The following is a 19,841-nucleotide window of genomic DNA, read 5'->3' as shown; positions in this document are numbered from 1 at the left end:
TTCATCTTAATAAAAACTTGATGGTTAATGTGATGTAAGCTACAGAAATACAACAAATCGAAATAATAATCCAGTTGAATTCGGTTAGTTCACATAATATAATTCTTCCCAATACGAGATGAGAAAAACTTGAATGAAACGAGATAAAGCTTGGTAAAAACATCAAAACTTCAATTTCAAAATTCAAATATATAAAAGCCAACTGCATTGCCTATCAATGTAAAAATAGATACCTAAATTAACCTTAAGATTTTGTTCTCTTTGACCTTGTTCTCGGTAAAACCTTAGTAAGATTGCCATCGAGATCAATGATTACCTCACAATTCGTACCATTTGTATCAACAGGTCGTTTTTCTGGTTTATTTTTCTGGTTTACGTTTTTATTCTTGTTTTTGTTGTTGACAGTCATTTTGTTAGGCTTGACATCTTTTTTGGAGCTATTCTTGAGAGTAACTTCTTTAGATTTAACATCTGTTTTGGAGTCGTTCTCTAGGACAACTTTTTTAGGTTTGACATCTTTTTTAGAGTTGGAGTAAAAGAGATATCCTTGAGCCCAGCCAGCAAACAGTCCGTGTTTTGTTTGGAAGAACTTCTCGATAGAGTTATGTAGTGCTGGTGTTAGAGATTTATTTGGTCTTCCATAGTACTTAACAGCGACCTGAAGTAAAAACTATGATCAGGCTCAAACAACTAAGCTTTTGAGATATCACATTGTGTAGGTCAATAAATAAACAATATTACAATCAAAAGGTGACAGAATAATCAGCAGATCGTATAACTTCAAATTGAGAAAATGTCCGTACTTGATAAATGTGGGTATCAATGGGGACGGCATCGTGTTTATCAAGGGACATCAAACACACACAAGAAGCAACTTTAGGGCCCACTCCAGCAAGTTCGCTCAACTCTTTCCGAGCTTCACTCAACTCCACATGCCTCAGAGATTCCAGCCATTCCAATCCTCCTCGTCCTGAAACATCGCACATTGCTGAAACCAGGTATTTTGCACGATAGCCGAACCCTAGCGCCCGCAATTTCTGCTCAGTGTTTGGTTTCTGGAAAATAGTGATATCGGGGAGGCTATGAAACTGAGTGTCATTAATTGTGACACTATGCTGGGAAAGCTGAGAGAGTTTAAGCATGAGGGAAGATATTCTGGGAATGTTGTTGCAGGAGGACGTTATAAAGGCCAGTAAACACTCGTAAGGGTCCTGCCTGATAAGTCTGAGGCCCTGGTGTGATGTGAGGAGCGAGCTGAGGTGTTTGTCTGATGATATCCATGGTTTGGTTATCTCTGATAGTTTGTGGTTGAGGTTGAAGTATTCAAACAACTCGTCAACTGGCTTCACATTTACATTTTCCTTTTCATTTTCTTCATACACAAGATGGAATGTGTAATGAATTCCAGACATGTCCTGTCGTAGAACCCATACTTTGTTTCTGATAACACCAAACCAAGTGTCCTCAAACTTCCGCCATCTGAAAACTTGGCCTGTTGCCAGAATTTTGTCCAAATTGATTTCGCTTGATTCAACAGAAAAGTGACTCTGTAGCTCTTGACATGTATAATTTCTCATATTATGTAACGATTTTCTCAGCGTCAGCAACGTTCCACGTAATGCAATGATTGGCACTTTTAACTTACAAACGCGTTGTGTAGTTAAATCATCAGAAGATACTGGGTAAGTTCAGTTCTCAGGATATTAACACCTGGAAAGTAGACTGATAACACGGTGAGCAGATAATTAATTAAACCTCTCTTAGCATGGAAATAGGGAGATATTATATGACACTTGTACAAATGTACACCATATGATATACTTGATTCATTAAACGCCTAGGTTTAACATACATCGTGATTGGAGCTTGTCAATACATTGACAATTGAATTTTGCTCATGAAAATAACAAGTCTGTTACCGTACTTTTAGTTTTTAAAACTATTTGTTTTTGAAAATATTCACAATAACTTAAAATAAAAAACATACATTTAATTGTGAAAACTTCTAGAACTAAAAGGCGGATTCTCATAATCTTCGTGTCTATTATCATCTTAAATACCTTGTTCTCGTAATAAAGCATACAAATCTCCCAAGATAATATAAACATTGTCTCAACTTGTACATACATGATACATACTCAATAAATTATTTCTCTCTTCTTTAACTCTGCTACCACGCCTAACACTAAACAGTATCAGTTACCCAGATTCAGTAATCTATATAACTACAAATTATAGAGCTCCTCATGACTCCTTCTCTTCGTATTTCTTGAACTGTTCCATGATCAGCGCCTCCTTTTTCTCCAGAGCCTTCCTGTACGCCTCCCTCTGTCTCATCGCTCTCTCGTCCTTAAAATGGGAACCCAGATGTCTGCCAATCGTATGGTTATAATACTCTTTAACACCGTCCCGGGGGTTCTGTAGCACGTGCAACATGCCCTGTCCCTTCAACATCATATAACCAGTGAAAACACAGACAAAGGTGATGGTGGCCGGTAGAGCTATCTTCTTTGCAAAAAAGGCTTTCCTCATCTGTTTCCTGTCCCAAATATGGTAGAACTTCTTTCCTTCTTTGTAGTAGGTCTCTGCAACTTCGCCTCGCCATCTGATGACCGGGGGACGACCTGTTAGGTACAATTCTCTGAAGGTATAACCCATCCTACTGTGGTCAGATTAGTTAGACTGTACTTGATTCATGATAAAACGGGAATGTTTAGCAATCTGATTAATAGTAATACGACAAGAACAATAATCAACAGTTTTATCATCAGTCAACAAACGAATATTCGATACCTTTAATTTTAGGTTCAAGAACTCTGAATCAGGTTAGAAACTAAAAACTTATTAAGATATGGAAAATAAATTAGATTTGTCACATTAATATAATCTTTAAAATTAAACTACCTCCTAATTTACATAAAACGATCTAAGACTAACTAACATAGACATTTGTAAAAATCATATAAACAAAGAGCTCTGAAAAGTGTTTAACTTAAATCACTCGAATGGGCACCAGGGGTCGCCCGTTTCCACGTAAACAGATTTAGTTTGGGAATAATAATTGAAACATTCCTCGCCCAGTTCCCGACCAATCCCACTGTTCTTGTATCCCCCGAAAGGTATTACTGTAGGGAAATTGTTGAATGTGTTGATGTTGCAAGAGCCGGCTTCTAGTTTAGATGTTACTCGATAGGCTCGAGATAAATTCCTGAAATTAACGATGTTTACTGCCTTCAGTTACTCAAAGAGTTCTCTTATTGATATGTTAGTGGATGCAACGTGAACGGTTAAAATTGTTCTGAAATTAGTGGCCATCTTGTTGTCTTGACTGTTTGAAAAGGAGGTAGTAATATAGAAATACTTAAAATGAAACTTACTGAGTGCAAACTCCAGCAGCCAGTCCGAAAGGAGTATCATTAGCTCTCTTTATAACCTCCTCCTCCGTGTCAAACACTAAGATACTGAGAACCTGGTCCGAACACTTCCTCCTTTACCACTGTCATGTCGTCTGTACAGTTTCCCAGAACTGTTGGGGCAATGTAGAAACCTCCCTGAGAAACGGCGATTTCTTGTAAACGGGGTTAAATGGGACCGTATCAAGGGGAGGGGGGGGGGGGGGTATTTAGGCAAAGTTACTTTTTTATTGAACGGTCTTAAAATGAGTTTGATGATAAGATAACAACTTTAAACAAAAGTTGCAAGTGTACTGTGTACTTGTGTAGGGCGGTAAGGTAAGGAGAGACTACGGGAAATCGAATTAAGTGGCCCGCATGAATTTCTATTGAATAAACACGCGGTATACCCAGTGATAACTTACAATATATCTTAAGAAACCATGGAGATTGGGGATGTTTATAAAGTATACTCTCATGTAATTCTTATGAAAACGTAGTTGAGATATATCATAAATCCTAAAATGTCTGAAAGAGCCTAATTAATGCTAGAAGAGTAACTCACAGCAAGGTCAGGATCATCAAGGGTCACTGCTCCACCCCCACATAACACCTCACAACCTTCCTCTCTCGCTATATCCAGATACTTCAGGATCTTATCATACTGCATCTTGCAGATCGTGGCTCCCACTTTAACGTCCTCCTGCATCGGGTTACCGATCTTCAGTTTCTTGGTTCGTTCTACAAGTTGAGATGTGAACTCTTCCAAGATGGATCTCTGAACAAACACACGTGTACCGTTTGAGCAAACCTGCGACGATGAAGTATTGATTTTTAAATGATCATGACAGGATTATTTTCTATAAGGCAATGCAAATATCACCATTTTGTGTAATACTAAGATTTATGCACGATATAGGATCAGAATAAAAGAAATAGAAAAATGTGCACAGAAAAATATTTTCTTTAGTCCAAGTCTGTAAAATTCTCAATATTAACGTCACTCTGGCCCCTCCCATACTAAAAATAAAATCTGTTTTTACGATCACTCACCGCCCCTTGGGAGAAAAAGTTAGCAAGCATGGCAGTAGATACCGCATTCTTCATATCCACATCATCAAAGATAATAAGAGGTGATTTGCCACCGAGTTCCAGGGTTACTTTCTTAAGACTATCCGAAGCTTTGGACATTATCTGAAACGGAAACAGTGGGTTTAGCCTGCCAAATTTATATCTTCCTGTCATTCTACACTAAAATTCAAATTGTTAATATGACCGATGACCATTACATCAAGATTATATTCAACTCATAGGAAACACAAGGAATTTACTAAGAAATATCACAGATTAGAATATTACCCGTTTGCCAGTAGGGACGGATCCAGTGAAGCTGAGTTTGGAGATGTTTGGGTGGGCGGTAATGGCGGCTCCCACTGAGCCCTCACCAGCCACAATGTTCACCACACCGGCAGGAAGCCCAGCCTCTTTTAGCAGTGCTGCAAAAGCTACTGTCGAGAGAGGAGTGTACTCAGAACACTGACGTGGTTGAATTTATTAATTTAAGATTAGCACATTTTTTTCAGTTCAATTCATTATAGCCCAAAATGTTTAATTCAGCCAATAAGTACTACACACCTTGTAAACGAGAGAATTTCCACAGGCTAAAGCAGGAGCAATCTTCCAGCACGCCGTTTGTAGAGGATAATTCCAAGGTCCTATCCCTCCGATAACACCAAGGGGTTCCCTAGATGTGTATGCAAAGTTTCCCCCTAAATCAAAGTGATTGCCATGATAGTTCTGAACTAAGCCTCCAATGAATCTCAGGGCATCAACCCCTGTACCAACGTCCATCTCTGATTCATAGAAAGGTTTTCCTGTGTCCAGTGTTTCGAGGTGAGCGAACTCTATCGTCCTCTCTTCAAGTAGCGTAGCTGAAATAATGGAGCTGAGCAAATGAATTAACGTAATTGAAAGGTGTTATTACATGCTGATGCACCCATAGGTCCCATACTTCTTTAATAGAGTGGACCTAAAGTGAGGTTATCAGCATCTAAATTCAAATGCTCTGGTTATGAATTGATGGAAAGGTGAGGCTATTTGAAACTAAAAAGATTACCCAAATTAGATATTTTATTATGCCATAAAATAATACTAAAAGAAAAACGGTGTATAGCAGCATGTGGTATACCGTATAATTACTGAAAGCATATGCTTGCCTTAAATTTAACCAAGCTTTTAAAGGTGATTCTTAGCTTAAATGTGGAGATATTTTGAATGGAAAATCTGGGGGAAGGAATAACCTGTGGTATATCATGGTTTGTGGTAAATGGTTTATACACGTAATAAGACTAGCTCAACGCCTCTACACGTGCAACAAAATTGAGGAGTGTCAGGGTGACAGTAAAAAAACCTGGCAGTTAATTAATAAAGTGCGAGGAAAGCAAAATAAGCAAATGAAACCGTCATTCATGATAAACAATGAGCGTGTTATTTGTCGACGAGTTATTGCTCATGAATTTAACAAGTACTTTGTGTCAATCGCCTCCAATCTGAACGAGGTCTATGAGAGGAGGATTGATGAAGATTGAAGATCCTATAATTGCTAAATCATTCACTGACTACTTGCCACAGTCCTGTCCGTCAAGTATTTATCTTGCTGAATGTACAAGCTCTGAAATAATACAAATTATAAGTGAATTTAATAACGGTAAAGCTAGCGACATACCGGCACATGTAATGAAGCAGTGTAGTCAAACTATATCAGAACATCTTGCCAGAATTTATAACAACTGCATGAATGAAGGTGTCTTCCCTGATCAACTGAAAACGGGTAAGATAACCCCGATATATAAAAAAGAAGATGAGGAATTACTAGAGAATTACAGGCCAGTATCAACATTACCAGTATTTGGTAAAATATTTGAAAAAATTATTTACAGTAGATTATACAACTTTTTCTTATCTCGAGGAATAATATTCGAAAATCAGTTCGGCTTTAGAAAAAACCACTCGACAAGTCATGCTCTTAACTACTCCGTAAATCACGTCGAAGAAAAACGGAATAATAAAAACCACGTATTAGGAATATTTATCGATCTCTCTAAAGCATTTGATACCTTACCATTTGATATGCTACTTAAGAAACTTAGTAATTACGGAGTTAGAGGAAACGCACTAAAGCTGCTCTCCAGCTATCTAAATAATAGATACCAGTATGTTAGTGTACTTGGTGAAGAATCAGAGCCTCTCCCAGTTAAACTAGGCGTACCTCAAGGATCCGTTTTGGGCCCCTTGCTTTTTCTTATCTATATAAATGACATCTATAGATGTAGTACATTAGGAAAATTTGTACTATTTGCAGATGACACAAACATCTTTGTAGCTGCTGAAACTAAGGAACAAGCATACAAAATAGCGAATGAAATTCTCGACTCTGTGTGCCAATATATGCGCCATAACCTACTGCACATTAATGTTAAAAAATCTTGTTACATGTACTTCTCGCCTACTAAACGTAAGACCATTGATAATACTGAAAATGACTTGAATCTAGAAATTGATGGGATCCCGATCAAACAGGTTACTGAAACGAAATTTCTAGGTGTAATTATTGATGACAAACTGAGTTGGACACCTCATATCGAGAAACTAACTAAGAAATTAAACAGCATATGTGGCCGTATTTATCGAATAAAAAACTCCCTCCCCAGCCAGCTGTACAAACAGATATACCACACTCTTTTTGAATCTCATCTAGGATACGGTATAACTGTATGGGGTGGTGTATCAATTAATAAGCTTTCACCACTATTCCTTGCACAGAAGAAATGTGTCCGAATCTTATTTGGGGACTCGGAAGCATTTAGCGACAAGTTTAAAACTTGTTCTCGTAGCAGGCCAATCCAGTGCAGTATAAACAAGAAAGGTCAAATATCCAATGAATCAACTATACCTCACATTAAACCGTGTTCTATATGTATCAGCTTGAGGAAGACTGGTGATAAACAAGCAAGGCCACATCGCTGCCAAATACTTGGGGCAGAATTCCACTCTAGAGAATCAACAAAACCTATTTTCCAATCTAAGGAACTAATGACAGTACATAACATATATAGATACAGATGCATTACTGAAACAATGAAGATAGTGAAGAGTCATCAGCCCATATCCATGTATTCTCTCTTTAAGAAGTCTCAGCTCAGAGATGACAGATTTGTGACACCACACTCATCTCACAATTTCGCATATAAAGGGGCAAATTTATGGAATAGGTTTCTTGAGCAGTCAAATGCACGTGGTAAAATAGGTTCACTAGGTTCAATTAAATCCCGATTGAAGCTTTCTATCATGAAGGCTCAACACCAACCTGAAAATATTAACTGGCAGGACTTAAACTTCAACACTTTCCTATGAAAAGACCCCCATTTATATTTATATATTTTAGATTTTACACCTGTCACTCACATAATATATGCACCACAAAAGAAAAAAGATTCATTCAATCATTACATTATACACTCACTCCACCACACATGCACACAAAACATTAAAGCAGGTTACACGCGGGTGTAACGTTCACTTTATCCGAAGGGAAGAATAATACTTTACGTAACGCGCGATTTACGTCTTGGTAGCTAAATTATTCAAGTGCTATTTGTTAGAGCGACACAAATGCGCGAGCGCTTGCGCGGCTCACCTATCCAACACTCTTGTTTACATCGTATCAGGCAATGGTTCAGTTTAATTATGGTAAGGGCACAGCCTGTCAAAAACCCTTTTCGCATGATCCGTCGACACCGCCTGAAGGTGAATGCATAATAACGGATCATGAACGTACGGAATCAAACGTTAATAAGCTTGCAGCTTCCGATGAAAATGTATTCAACTTTGTGTCATGCTTGAATGTTGAATTGGTTTTGGACCTCTTCAATGCTTTTAATTTATTTATTATTGTTATTTGGTATTATGAGCTGATATGTATATATACATACGGTATCTAAAATTAAGCGTATAGCGAGCATATTTAACAATTTTTAAGCAATAATGTATTGCGAGCAGCTGTAACTTAAATATCGCATAAAAATCATATAATTATAACACAAAACTAAAATTTTATTGGAATCTAGGTTAAACTAAGATAAAATTAATATCAGCCCCTTCGCCACTCTCAGCAGTCAACCAGGGCTCATAAAAGCTTAACAGCGCCTGGGTCCGTTCACCAACTGTGCTAATGTGAGTGGCGGTGGGGTAAAACCCATTTTAACAGCGTGAATATTTCTCAAATATAAGCGCGCTAGCTGCTAGCATACTTGTATCATTTAATTTTTAATCAAATTTATTCGGATATATATTTATTGATTATGTATTGAATTGGTGATAAATAATAAAATTGTCTTTTCTATAGTACATCACTGATGTAGCTCCTGAATCTTTACCTGCCTTTAGGAGAAGTTGGCCTCGTTCTGCAGCAGGTATATCTCTGAAAGTCTGAAATGCTGCAAGGGCAGACTGTACTGCTGTGTCGACATCAGCATCACTAGCAGAGGCACTGGTCATGACTACATTTCCAGTGGCTTTGTTCACCACGTCAAGTCCTTTCCCTGAGCAAAATAATGATTAGAGTGTAAATAAATAAAAAGTATTTCCACCAGAAGCTTGCAAGCAAATTTATTTTCCTTGTCTCACAGAATGAAGTATATCATGGGTTAAATTCATCAGAACATTCAAAAAATGAGTTTGAATTACCTGATCCAACATAATAGTCGTTATCCACCCAATTCAGGGAAGGGGGCAGTAGTTCTACAGCACGGCTGAAGGATGAGCTCATTCTTTTAATCACACCAAGCCTCATACCATCTAAACAGTGTTAAGGTTAAGATGTCAGCCCCTAGCGGGATCTGAGTTTGTGCTGGCATGTAAAGGGCAATTGTGAATGTTGCAGCCAAATAGTAACAGCTGTTTGATGTGCAGAATAAATTAAGCGACGAAGATTAGATTATACATATCTGATGTCAATTTAATGATTTAATGCTATAAGTCCTATTGTATCTTTTTTCACGTTCAAAGCCACACAAAATGGAATTGTTAACAGGAAGTTTGTTGAAGAATTTTGTCTAAGATTACGTCGAGCACTTGCACAATACAAAATTCAATCATGCAAATTATACAATTATCAGAGAATAACCAATGCAGGGGTTAGTTACAGCCGTTGGCTCCTAGCCTGTCAATTTCTTCATTAAAATGAAGAAAAAAAAGAGGAAAGAAAAAATTTTTCTTTTTAGGAAAGAAAAAATTTTTATTTACCACAAAACAATCAATACATAATGTTATATTCATAAATAAATTCAAATTTCAATTTCAAACACATATACAGTACGCCGCGCACACAGCCACGATTTTCAATTGTTCAGAAATTCGTATTTCTGAAGCTGAAGAATTGAAGAAGAATTTTGAAAAAAAAAGAATCTTGAAAAAAAATTTCCCTCAATTATGTATAGTAGTACAGTAAATTAGCTAATAATCATAGTTTTAGCACCATAAGAAAAAGAATGATGGAAATGAAAACGTGACAGTTCGAGAAATTAATGATAAACATGCAAATTCGGTTAATTGGTATTAAGCAACCACTACAAGGTTATTTGTTGATTGTTGGCAACAGAACTGACTACATATTTGTGAAATAATAGAAGTTGGCGTGTAAACATAACGAGTATTAAATATAAATCAGGTCAGTACATAGTAAGGTCTGCTCGTTAAGCTAAGGTATTCGACATTCGTACCTTTCGTAATATGATATTAAAGGACATGTCAAGGAGTCGTCGGTCTCCGGACGGTAGCGCTCGATTTAAGAAATATATTATGTTGAGTGATCGTGGAAATATGCGCGGCGCGACTTTCAATTTATCGTGGAAATATGCGCGGCGCGTCTTTCAATTTAATAGTTTGAAACGTTTTACATTTAAACTTAACACCGAACATAATTGTTCGTGTGTAAATAATTTTGGTTTAATATTTAATTAAAATTGTAGGTTTATAAGCTGCAGACCTATAATTCCAACAATTGTCAAAAAGTTAACAATATTTGTTCCGTCGACGAGTCCAACTCGGCGCCCGTCCTAGTATGTGGTAGGTTGTTAACCTACAATCAAAAAAAGTGACAAAGTAATATTATATGTTATATATATATTTACTGGGCCGGCACGTGCAGAAGTGAAAACAAATACATAAAATACTAGCAATCCTTGAAATTTGCAATAAATAAATTCATTCAATGTCATACAATTTTTTGACCATTGTTAATGATTTGGCGTGGCGCGCGCTACTTAATATTTCGTAGCACTTGCTACACATCGGGCCATTTCGAGAAGAAATTGCGGCGCGCGCTACTTCGAAGAAATTTAGACGAGTAACATCCGTCAAACAATTTTTAAAACCACATATACGTGACCAGTAAATAATTTAATATATATGTAGTACATAATATAGCTGCATACAACAGATGTTGGGAAAATCTTTTTCAAGGGTACAGTTTACCACATTAAGGTATTTTTAAGAATCATTTTTGTCGGTAAGATCCTGTTTTATAATAATAATAATACTGTTGTAGCGCGCAATACAGTTACAGTTACACTATTTATATTAACTAGTGCATGCTAAGTGTTCATGTTAACTGGGCCGGACAGACAGGGCGCGCCGGGCCGCGCGCCCGCGCATCCAATGCAATAATTATAAATAATGCTTTTTACAATTTCGTTAGATCGAAATTGCCATTGGTGCTACCTCTCCTTGAGGCAGTGAGGACGGAGGAGGCCGGAGGCTGGAGGGTGTCGTAATTCCAAAGTTGGCAGGTATACGACAGCGCTACAAACATGTCGGATGACGCACCCTCAAAATCGGGAAGATTGCTAGTTATAATGTTTGAATCAACTAAAACAAAACTATCACGTTGCGACGCGAGGTGGAATTAACGGCGACCCCATGGCCATTTGCCATCCCCAGTCCCCACTACTCCACTAGTCATGCACTGTGTCCTCCGAGGAATTTATAATCTGATCAGCGATATAACAAAGAAAGCGAGCTAACTAGACGCGGACCAGCATGAAAAATCGATACGAATTAGAGGTAAAAAAGATAAATTGCTGTACTGATACGAATTAGGTAAAGGTAAATGGCTTTGATTCACGATGTCAATCCTTTGCATCTCGCCGATCTGCATACGATCACGAGGTTGCGAGATCAGAAAATGCGCGGCGCGACCCAGTAGTGCATCGCGTACAATAAATGGCTGTACTGATAGTGATACGAATTAAATAAGGTAAATTGCTGTAATGATACGAATTAGATGAGGCGCATGAGGTAAATGACTGTACTGATACTGGATACGAATTAGATAAGCCTAAGGTAAATAGGCTGTACTGATTGGCTGAATTGTGTCACGTGCTGCTTGAACTTAACTATTGCCATTGGAATGCGTCACGCGTGCAATCACCAATCACTGTATTTATATTAATGTCGCGCGCGATCAGCTCCAACTTGCTGTGCATGTGAAAAAAGAACATTTCTAACAAGCCCGCCAGCGCCCAGCCGTTAACTTTAAGGATTTCTGGATATCTTAATTTTTAACGCATGGCGTATTGTAAGGATCAATGGATCATATGCCTTTTAGCTCCCCAGTCGTAGTTGCAGGGTCGCTCCCCCAGTCGAGCAGACAGGCCGACAGGGTCGCTAAACTGAGCTTTAAGTGACGACGTGACGTTTAGTGACGCGATCAGCCCCCACTAACCACTTCTTGCCACATTAAATTTAATGATTGAAATAAACGTTGAACGTTAGGCCTAGGACTTTCATGCTCCAATTTCCTTTCGAATAAAGTTCGATAAAAAGTGTTTGTCAAAAAAAATTTTCATATTGTTTTTGCACCATTTAAAAATCCCATCAATTATATGTTCAAACTTCAAAAGTCAAACAATATTTGTTGAATTTTACACAATAGTAAAATATGTACACTTTATCAAGAAATTAAGTTACTTGCTTGTTATTAGATATTAGATAAGAGCTCTAAACTGCATGGTTTCGAAGCCACACTTTTCTTCATTAATAACCGGAGTTACTTATATTGTTTTTAATAAACCATACTTCATACTTCATACGGACATTTCAACCAGGCTTTCAATTAAAGTGCCTTTTTCTTTACTCCAAATTAATCATTAGCTCATCTTTTTTTCTTTTCTTCTCGTTTTTACAATATTTTCTCTGCTCCGAAGAATGCGTCTTAAGTTTCTTCAACTTGCTTTGTACTCGCCCAGGACGCTTTGTTTTCGTTTGTCGTATCGTGTTACTCAATCTCCGTGTTTTCCAATTACTGATCATTGTTCCCTGCACGAGCTCCCTGCACGTGATCCCTGTACTCTGTAGTGAACTATTTGTTAAGTGACGCGATCAGCCCCACTTACCGTCAAATTAGCTTTAAAATTTTACGACTCAAACTTGAACTAAACACTATAACCTTTAGTTAAACGGAGAATTATGGCTCCTTTTAAATTTAGTTTCCCAAAGTCGTGAAATCGGATCAAACATAAAGTGAAAGTCGTAAGTTTGGATCAAAGAACCCTGCTCCGCATGAGCTGCATGGTTCACGATTTTTCGGGGATATAATTCCCGGAGAGAATTATAAACCTATACTACAAGCTGATGGCTAATATGCATCCGCACACATTCCGCACGATGTGAATTATGAATATTTTAAGGATGTTGCCATTTGAAGCGGTGTGCAGTGATGCAGACACGTTATATTTTTGTTTACCTTATTGGACGTTATTTTACCGGACGGTGGACATATTGCATATTGCATGAAGTTGAACGGACATAATTTTGAACGGACATAAAAAGAAACTCTCGAAGGCATTCGTTTAATGACTTTAATTTAACTACCTTGTCGGATTTTATTTGAACGGACATTAAAATAAACGCCAGGGCCTTCATGCTCCAATTTCCGTTCAAATAAAGTTTGATAAGGTAGTATATATATATATAATATATATAGTACCTAAGTATATAGTAAGAAGTCCCAAAAAGGTTTTATCATATCGTTTTTGCACCATTTTTTAATCCCATCGTTGTCCAAACTCCAAAAGTCAAACAATATTTGTTGCCTTTTATGCAAAGTAAAATATGTACACTTTATCAAGAAATTAAGTGACTCGCTTATTCTTAGATAAGAGCTCTAAACTGCATGGTTTCGAAGCCACACCTTCCTTCATTAATAACCGGAGTTACTTATATTGTTTTTATAGACCATACTTCATACTTCATACGGACATTTCAACCAGGCTTTCAATTAAAGTGCCCTTTTGTTTACTCCAAATTAATCATTAGCTCCTCTTTTTTCTTTTCTTCTCGTTTTTACAATATTTTCTCTGCTCCGAAGAATGAGTATTAAGTTTCTTCATCTCACTTTGTACTCGCCAGGACGCTTTGTTTTCCTTTGTTGTATTACTCAAGCTCCGTGTTTTCCAAAAACTGATCATTGTTCAATGTTCCCTGCACGAGCTCCCTCATGCACGTGATCCCTGTAGTAAACTATTTTTTTAATCGTAGTATTTATACAGCTCTAACTTGTAACCCTCTCACTTCATTCTTTCGACGTAATGACGATCACCACTCTCTACCTAACTCTCCTCTTGGTTGGACTTGGGCACACCTCGCCTTATAGAACAGATACGACTCAGTGGTCAACAAGCCAAGGTGATGTTGGGACAACCAGCCCTGGTTCATGGAAAGACGAGACCACTAAGCCTACCACTGGCCCCACAAGTGAAACTGAATCCACCGACTACTCTACTAGTATGTATATATATACTACCTGGAAGTGGAACAGTACGGAGTACCCTACCTTCTTTCCTGACGAAACCATCGAACACTACTACCACCTAATCTCACACTATCTTTGGGGAATTTATGTCAACATTTTCAAAATGTATTAGAGGACTATTCTTTGGGAATTTTTGTGAAAATCGTAATTGGGACGTAATCTTATATTTTAGGTTTTGAACTTTTCGCGGTGTCATTCAATTGAATAAACCTAATAATTCTGCATTCAAAAAGTATACATTTTTCTTCCTGAGTTCATTTAAATTACCATGAACGTGTGTTACACTTTTAGGGGTGGGCGACAATTGACCACCCGACAATTGACCCCCCGACAATATAATTTAATACAATTAACCCTGACCCTGACCCTGACCCTGACCCTGACCCTGACCCTGACCCTGACCCTGACCCTGACCCTGACCCTGACCCTGACCCTGACCCTGACCCTGACCCTGACCCTGACCCTGACCCTGACCCTGACCCTGACCCTGACCCTGACCCTGACCCTGACCCTGACCCTGACCCTGACCCTGACCCTGACCCTGACCCTGACCCTGACCCTGACCCTGACCCTGACCCTGACCCTGACCCTGACCCTGACCCTGACCCTGACCCTGACCCTGACCCTGACCCTGACCCTGACCCTGACCCTGACCCTGACCCTGACCCTGACCCTGACCCTGACCCTGACCCTGACCCTGACCCTGACCCTGACCCTGACCCTGACCCTGACCCTGACCCTGACCCTGACCCTGACCCTGACCCTGACCCTGACCCTGACCCTGACCCTGACCCTGACCCTGACCCTGACCCTGACCCTGACCCTGACCCTGACCCTGACCCTGACCCTGACCCTGACCCTGACCCTGACCCTGACCCTGACCCTGACCCTGACCCTGACCCTGACCCTGACCCTGACCCTGACCCTGACCCTGACCCTGACCCTGACCCTGACCCTGACCCTGACCCTGACCCTGACCCTGACCCTGACCCTGACGGGGGGGGGGGGGGGGGTCAATTGTCGTACTAAACCCTAGATTTCGCGACAGTCGACCCCAGAGTAATTACATAGGGGGTCAATTGTCGGGGGGTCAATTGTCGGGGGTCAATTAGTATGACTATATTGTAAGAATACATAGAAATGACTACCCACACGCAACTCTAATAACTCACGACCTCACGTAATTCATACCAGAATTGCTTTACAATTTCATAGAATATACATTATTTGGGTCAAAATTAGATTTCCTGAAAATTTCCTGAAAATTTCCTGAAAATTTCCTGAAAATTTTATCGATCATATAGAGTGTAGCACGCCATTCCCTAAGTGAGAACGTTTTGAACTAGGAACTCCACAATTTCCAGACACATTTGGTTTGATAATTGAAGTGCTTTCCCAAAAGTCCAGTCCAGTCCAGTCCAGTCCAGTCCAGTCCAGTCCAGTCCAGTCCAGTCCAGTCCAGTCCAGTCCAGTCCAGTCCAGTCCAGTCCAGTCCAGTCCAGTCCAGTCCAGTCCAGTCCAGTCCAGTCCAGTCCAGTCCAGTCCAGTCCAGTCCAGTCCAGTCCAGTCCAGTCCAGTCCAGTCCAGTCCAGTCCAGTCCAGTCCAGTCCAGTCCAGTCCAGTCCAGTCCAGTCCAGTCCAGTCCAGTCCAGTCCAGTCCAGTCCAGTCCAGTCCAGTCCAGTCCAGTCCAGTCCAGTCCAGTCCAGTCCAGTCCAGTCCAGTCCAGTCCAGTCCAGTCCAGTCCAGTCCAGTCCAGTCCAGTCCAGTCCAGTCCAGTCCAGTCCAGTCCAGTCCAGTCCAGTCCAGTCCAGTCCAGTCCAGTCCAGTCCAGTCCAGTCCAGTCCAGTCCAGTCCAGTCCAGTCCAGTCCAGTCCAGTCCAGTCCAGTCCAGTCCAGTCCAGTCCAGTCCAGTCCAGTCCAGTCCAGTCCAGTCCAGTCCAGTCCAGTCCAGTCCAGTCCAGTCCAGTCCAGTCCAGTCCAGTCCAGTCCAGTCCAGTCCAGTCCAGTCCAGTCCAGTCCAGTCCAGTCCAGTCCAGTCCAGTCCAGTCCAGTCCAGTCCAGTCCAGTCCAGTCCAGTCCAGTCCAGTAGCAGTTAGAGTATTTTAGAGATTTGACAGGTTGTATGTTTTGTAAATGCAATGAATGTAAACCTATCAGGATGCGTTGAACTACATTACGTTTAACTTACACTTACAATTGTATTATACATATGTCTTTACCGCTTAGTTTGCGTTTATCAAAAAGTATAATTTGCACAGGACACCTACAAGAGGACCACAACTTGAAACCTTATCCACTATAGCTAATAACTGATGTGAAGAGTTAAAGCTCTCGTGGGGAAATGATTTTGTTTTGGTTGGTTTGCTGGTTGAGTCAGTATAATGTTTCACTGAGCGCAAAGTGTACTGGGGAGGTTACTTCAAACTTAGAGGTCACAGGAGCCTTTACTAAAGTTAACGGAACTAATTTTATTGTGAGTGATTTATGAATATCTATTTAAGTTTTAAGTGTATTCATCATCTACTGGTACGGTATGTTTTAGGTTTATTCATATTGCATAGAAAACGCATAATTAATATAACATCGACAAATGCTGGGATGTAAAGTATCTAACAGCAACATAGTAACAAAAACTAGTTTTACTTAAAGTTAAACATTTAAGAGGTGATGTGTTAAATCAAAATCTACCGAATCTCAGATAAAATCCAACGAGTACGCGACTTTCTCGTGTTCGGGAAACGCCGAGCCGGAAGTGGAAGTAGAAAGTATTCTGGAAGTTTCCTGCACCGGGTCCTCCACCCAGAAGATCAAGTCTTCAGCGGGGACGGGGATGGTGACAGCCAAGTGGCAGAGTAACGACCATTGTTGGTTTGTTTCTAGTTGTAGTTTGAAGTGCTCAGCCTCAACTGATTGTGATAAAACGGGAGTTCAAGTTTATGAGGTTAACAAAGTTGTCAATATTGAGAGGACAGATGCCAATTGCTCCAAATCCTTGCTTGATGATTGTACCGACAAAATAGATTTTGTGCACTCTGTAACTAGAAACAGTAAGTTTAACTTTAAGAGCTTCATGTAGCACGATTGCTCTTTTCTGTTTCCATCCCTATAATTCAAATGCTATGATAGCGAAGAGGATATATTTGATATTCTGTTCAACGATTGGCATTTAATTGGTGACGATTTTGTATTCGCAATAAAACATTTAACCACAATTCAGAGCCACTAGGGAAACGGTCAGTTCTGGGGAACCACTACCTGCGAAGGGGGCAACAAAGCTGACAACTCCACGAAAAGTGTATTTATCGTACAGACCCCTCTCGATACATGTGACTGTACGACGACATTCACTTACAGAGAGGCTACCAGTAAGGGCGAGATTTGTCAAACCCCTGTTTTTACGGAGACGATGACTATCAGAAATGAGGAACGTAAGTTGTTACAGATTGTTATTCAACTTTGAAGTTATGTCATGTATCTTGAGAGTCATTCGCGAATTGTTGTCTTGACCTTACCACTTTGACTTACGCGTAGACTTAGAGTAAGAGACTAAGGTTAGCGTAGCCCTATAATCTCAAACATTGTTGTTTCACTTTCAGATTGCAGTGGTGGGCTATCTGGCGGAATCATAGCGTTTATAGTGATATTTACTTTGTTATTCCTCTTGGTGGTATTCTTAGCTTTGAGGAAGAGAGTACAAAAGAAGCAAGCTAAAATTCAAAAACCGGTAAGTAACATGCTAACTTTCTTAAAAGTTTTAATATTTACAAACTATCCCTGCTTTTTAAGAATAACATTAATATGTAACACGATATAATTATTAAATCACAATTAAATAAAGTTGAATCACTATCAAATCATCCACCCGTCCCATAAACGATTGCTAATCTATCCTAAAGATAAATTGATATTTTCTGACTTAAAAAGTGGTCCTCTATCTCACAGAGTGGAACCAAGAAGTGGCTAGGAAATGCCGAGGTAAATAACTCCCCTTCCCACTTCACAGAGCCAGGGCCAGGTGGATAGGATGACAGCGCTAGATAACAGCAAGCTCACTGCCCTGATTGAGGTGGCTAACGACCCTGAGGTGGACGATAGTGCTGTTAAACTGGCTCTACGCAGTCCGGAACCTGATCCAGTTTATGACGAGATATGATCCGACATTCAAACTACAACATGATCCAAATTACCAGATAAGACAGGAGAGGAGAACTGAGAAGGAAATGTGGATAATTTGAAGCAGTCAGGATTTGGATATTGGATACGAGAGAAACGACACTTTGGGACGAAAGAAGGATTAGGATTCCTTGGACTACGTGATATATTAAGACGCAATGAAACTATATCTATCTACTATATTCCTTCTGTAGCAATAGCATCCTCCATAAATGTAATAGATTTTTGGTGTTGTAATTTGTTTAATTATCTCTATCTCTAGCTACTATAATTCAAAGAATTATTTCTGTACATGCTGTACGTCTGCCCACGTGCAAATCAGACGAGAAATAGGAAGTTGCGTAGTAACCATGGTAACGATATTCAAAAGTGCACTTGCACGTGCAAGGATTTGAGAGGGGCATTTTGATCGGTTTTGTAATTGTAGTAAGTACGTTGTGTTCAGTGCGAGATACATTTTAATCGGCTGAATCTTCGGTTGTGACGGATATTTGTTGATGCTATAAAAACTGACTACCAAAGAATACTATTACCTTCCTCCCTGTGACGGGTGACCACGGGCTTTCTAGTTATAATTATAAAACAATTATTTCTGTATGTATGTACGACCGCCCACGTGCAAATTTGATGAGAAGTAGGAAGCTGCATAGTAACCATGGTGACGAGGATTATTACACGCACGTGCACGTGCAATAATTGTTGTTACGACATTTTGATCGGTTTGTGGTAATTACGTTGTGTTCAGTGATGAGTGAGAGCTACATTTTAATGGGCTGTATACTCGCATAGTTTTTTGATGCGATAAAAAATGACTACCAAAGAATACTATTACTATTAGCTTCCTCCCTGTGACCACGGGTTTTCTAGTCTTCTATATTATTATTCAGAGAATTCTTTATGTCTGTATGTACGACCGCCCACGTGCAAATTAGACGAGAAATAGGAATTTGCGTAATTACCATGGTTACCATTGTTACACGCACGTGCATGTGCAATGATTGTTTTAACGTCATTTTGATCGGTTTTGTTGATATTACGCTGTGTTTAGTACGAGCAACATTTTAATCGGCTGTATCTTTGGTTGTGACGGATACGTCACAACCAAAGATACAAAGATTTAAACTTACGCGATTTAAACTTACTAACAAAAAATACTATTAGCTTCCTCCCTGTGACCACGGGTTTTCTAGTTGAATATAAAGTTGTAAATTCAAATTTTAGAAGTTATCGGCTGTGATGATTCTTGATATCGTATTTGATAGGTAACCTATCAAATACGATATCAAAAATCATCACAGCCGATAACTTCTAAAATTTGAATTTACAACTTAGGTTCATAACTTTTGTCCAGATTTATGAAGATATGACAGGATATCACATTGTGCGATCATCAATTTATCTTCAT

At 39.4% G+C, this 19,841-nt stretch overlaps 3 protein-coding genes across 4 annotated transcripts in view; all 3 read right to left on the bottom strand.

Moving 5' to 3' along the window:
* LOC134811618 (uncharacterized) overlaps positions 1 to 19,841 on the bottom strand; it is a 95,557-nt gene that overhangs the window by 74,918 nt on the left and 798 nt on the right. The gene's annotated exons all lie outside the window — the stretch shown is intronic.
* Positions 58 to 1,710, bottom strand: LOC134811624 (N-glycosylase/DNA lyase-like). The gene is made up of 2 exons (XM_063818620.1): positions 804 to 1,710; positions 58 to 658 (listed from the first exon to the last, which is right to left on the bottom strand). The coding sequence occupies exons 1-2, from the start codon at positions 1,575 to 1,577 to the stop codon at positions 245 to 247; spliced, it is 1,188 nt and encodes a 395-aa protein (XP_063674690.1). The 5' UTR covers positions 1,578 to 1,710; the 3' UTR covers positions 58 to 244.
* Positions 2,907 to 9,247, bottom strand: LOC134811623 (betaine aldehyde dehydrogenase-like). Its single transcript, XM_063818618.1, is given in 9 exon segments — positions 2,907 to 3,208; positions 3,378 to 3,469; positions 3,471 to 3,551; positions 3,958 to 4,203; positions 4,446 to 4,586; positions 4,752 to 4,928; positions 5,028 to 5,323; positions 8,828 to 8,992; positions 9,138 to 9,247. Coding segments are annotated over 9 exon segments (1,515 nt in total). The 5' UTR covers positions 9,244 to 9,247; the 3' UTR covers positions 2,907 to 2,997.

This window comes from Bolinopsis microptera, chromosome 2 (assembly GCF_026151205.1).
Source record: "Bolinopsis microptera isolate Bmic1 chromosome 2, MBARI_Bmic_1.0, whole genome shotgun sequence".
NCBI classification, from domain to species: Eukaryota; Metazoa; Ctenophora; class Tentaculata; order Lobata; family Bolinopsidae; genus Bolinopsis; species Bolinopsis microptera.
Note: the sequence above shows the minus strand (reverse complement) of the source record. Positions and strands in the feature narration are given on the sequence as shown.

Excerpts from the sequence above, each read along its gene's own strand:
- LOC134811624 (XM_063818620.1), bottom strand. The coding sequence starts at position 1,577 with ATGAGAAATTATACATGTCAAGAGCTACAGAGTCACTTTTCTGTTGAA. Across the intron at positions 659-803 it reads TTGATACCCACATTTATCAA|GTCGCTGTTAAGTACTATGG; the intron begins GTACGGACATTT and ends TTTTTACTTCAG.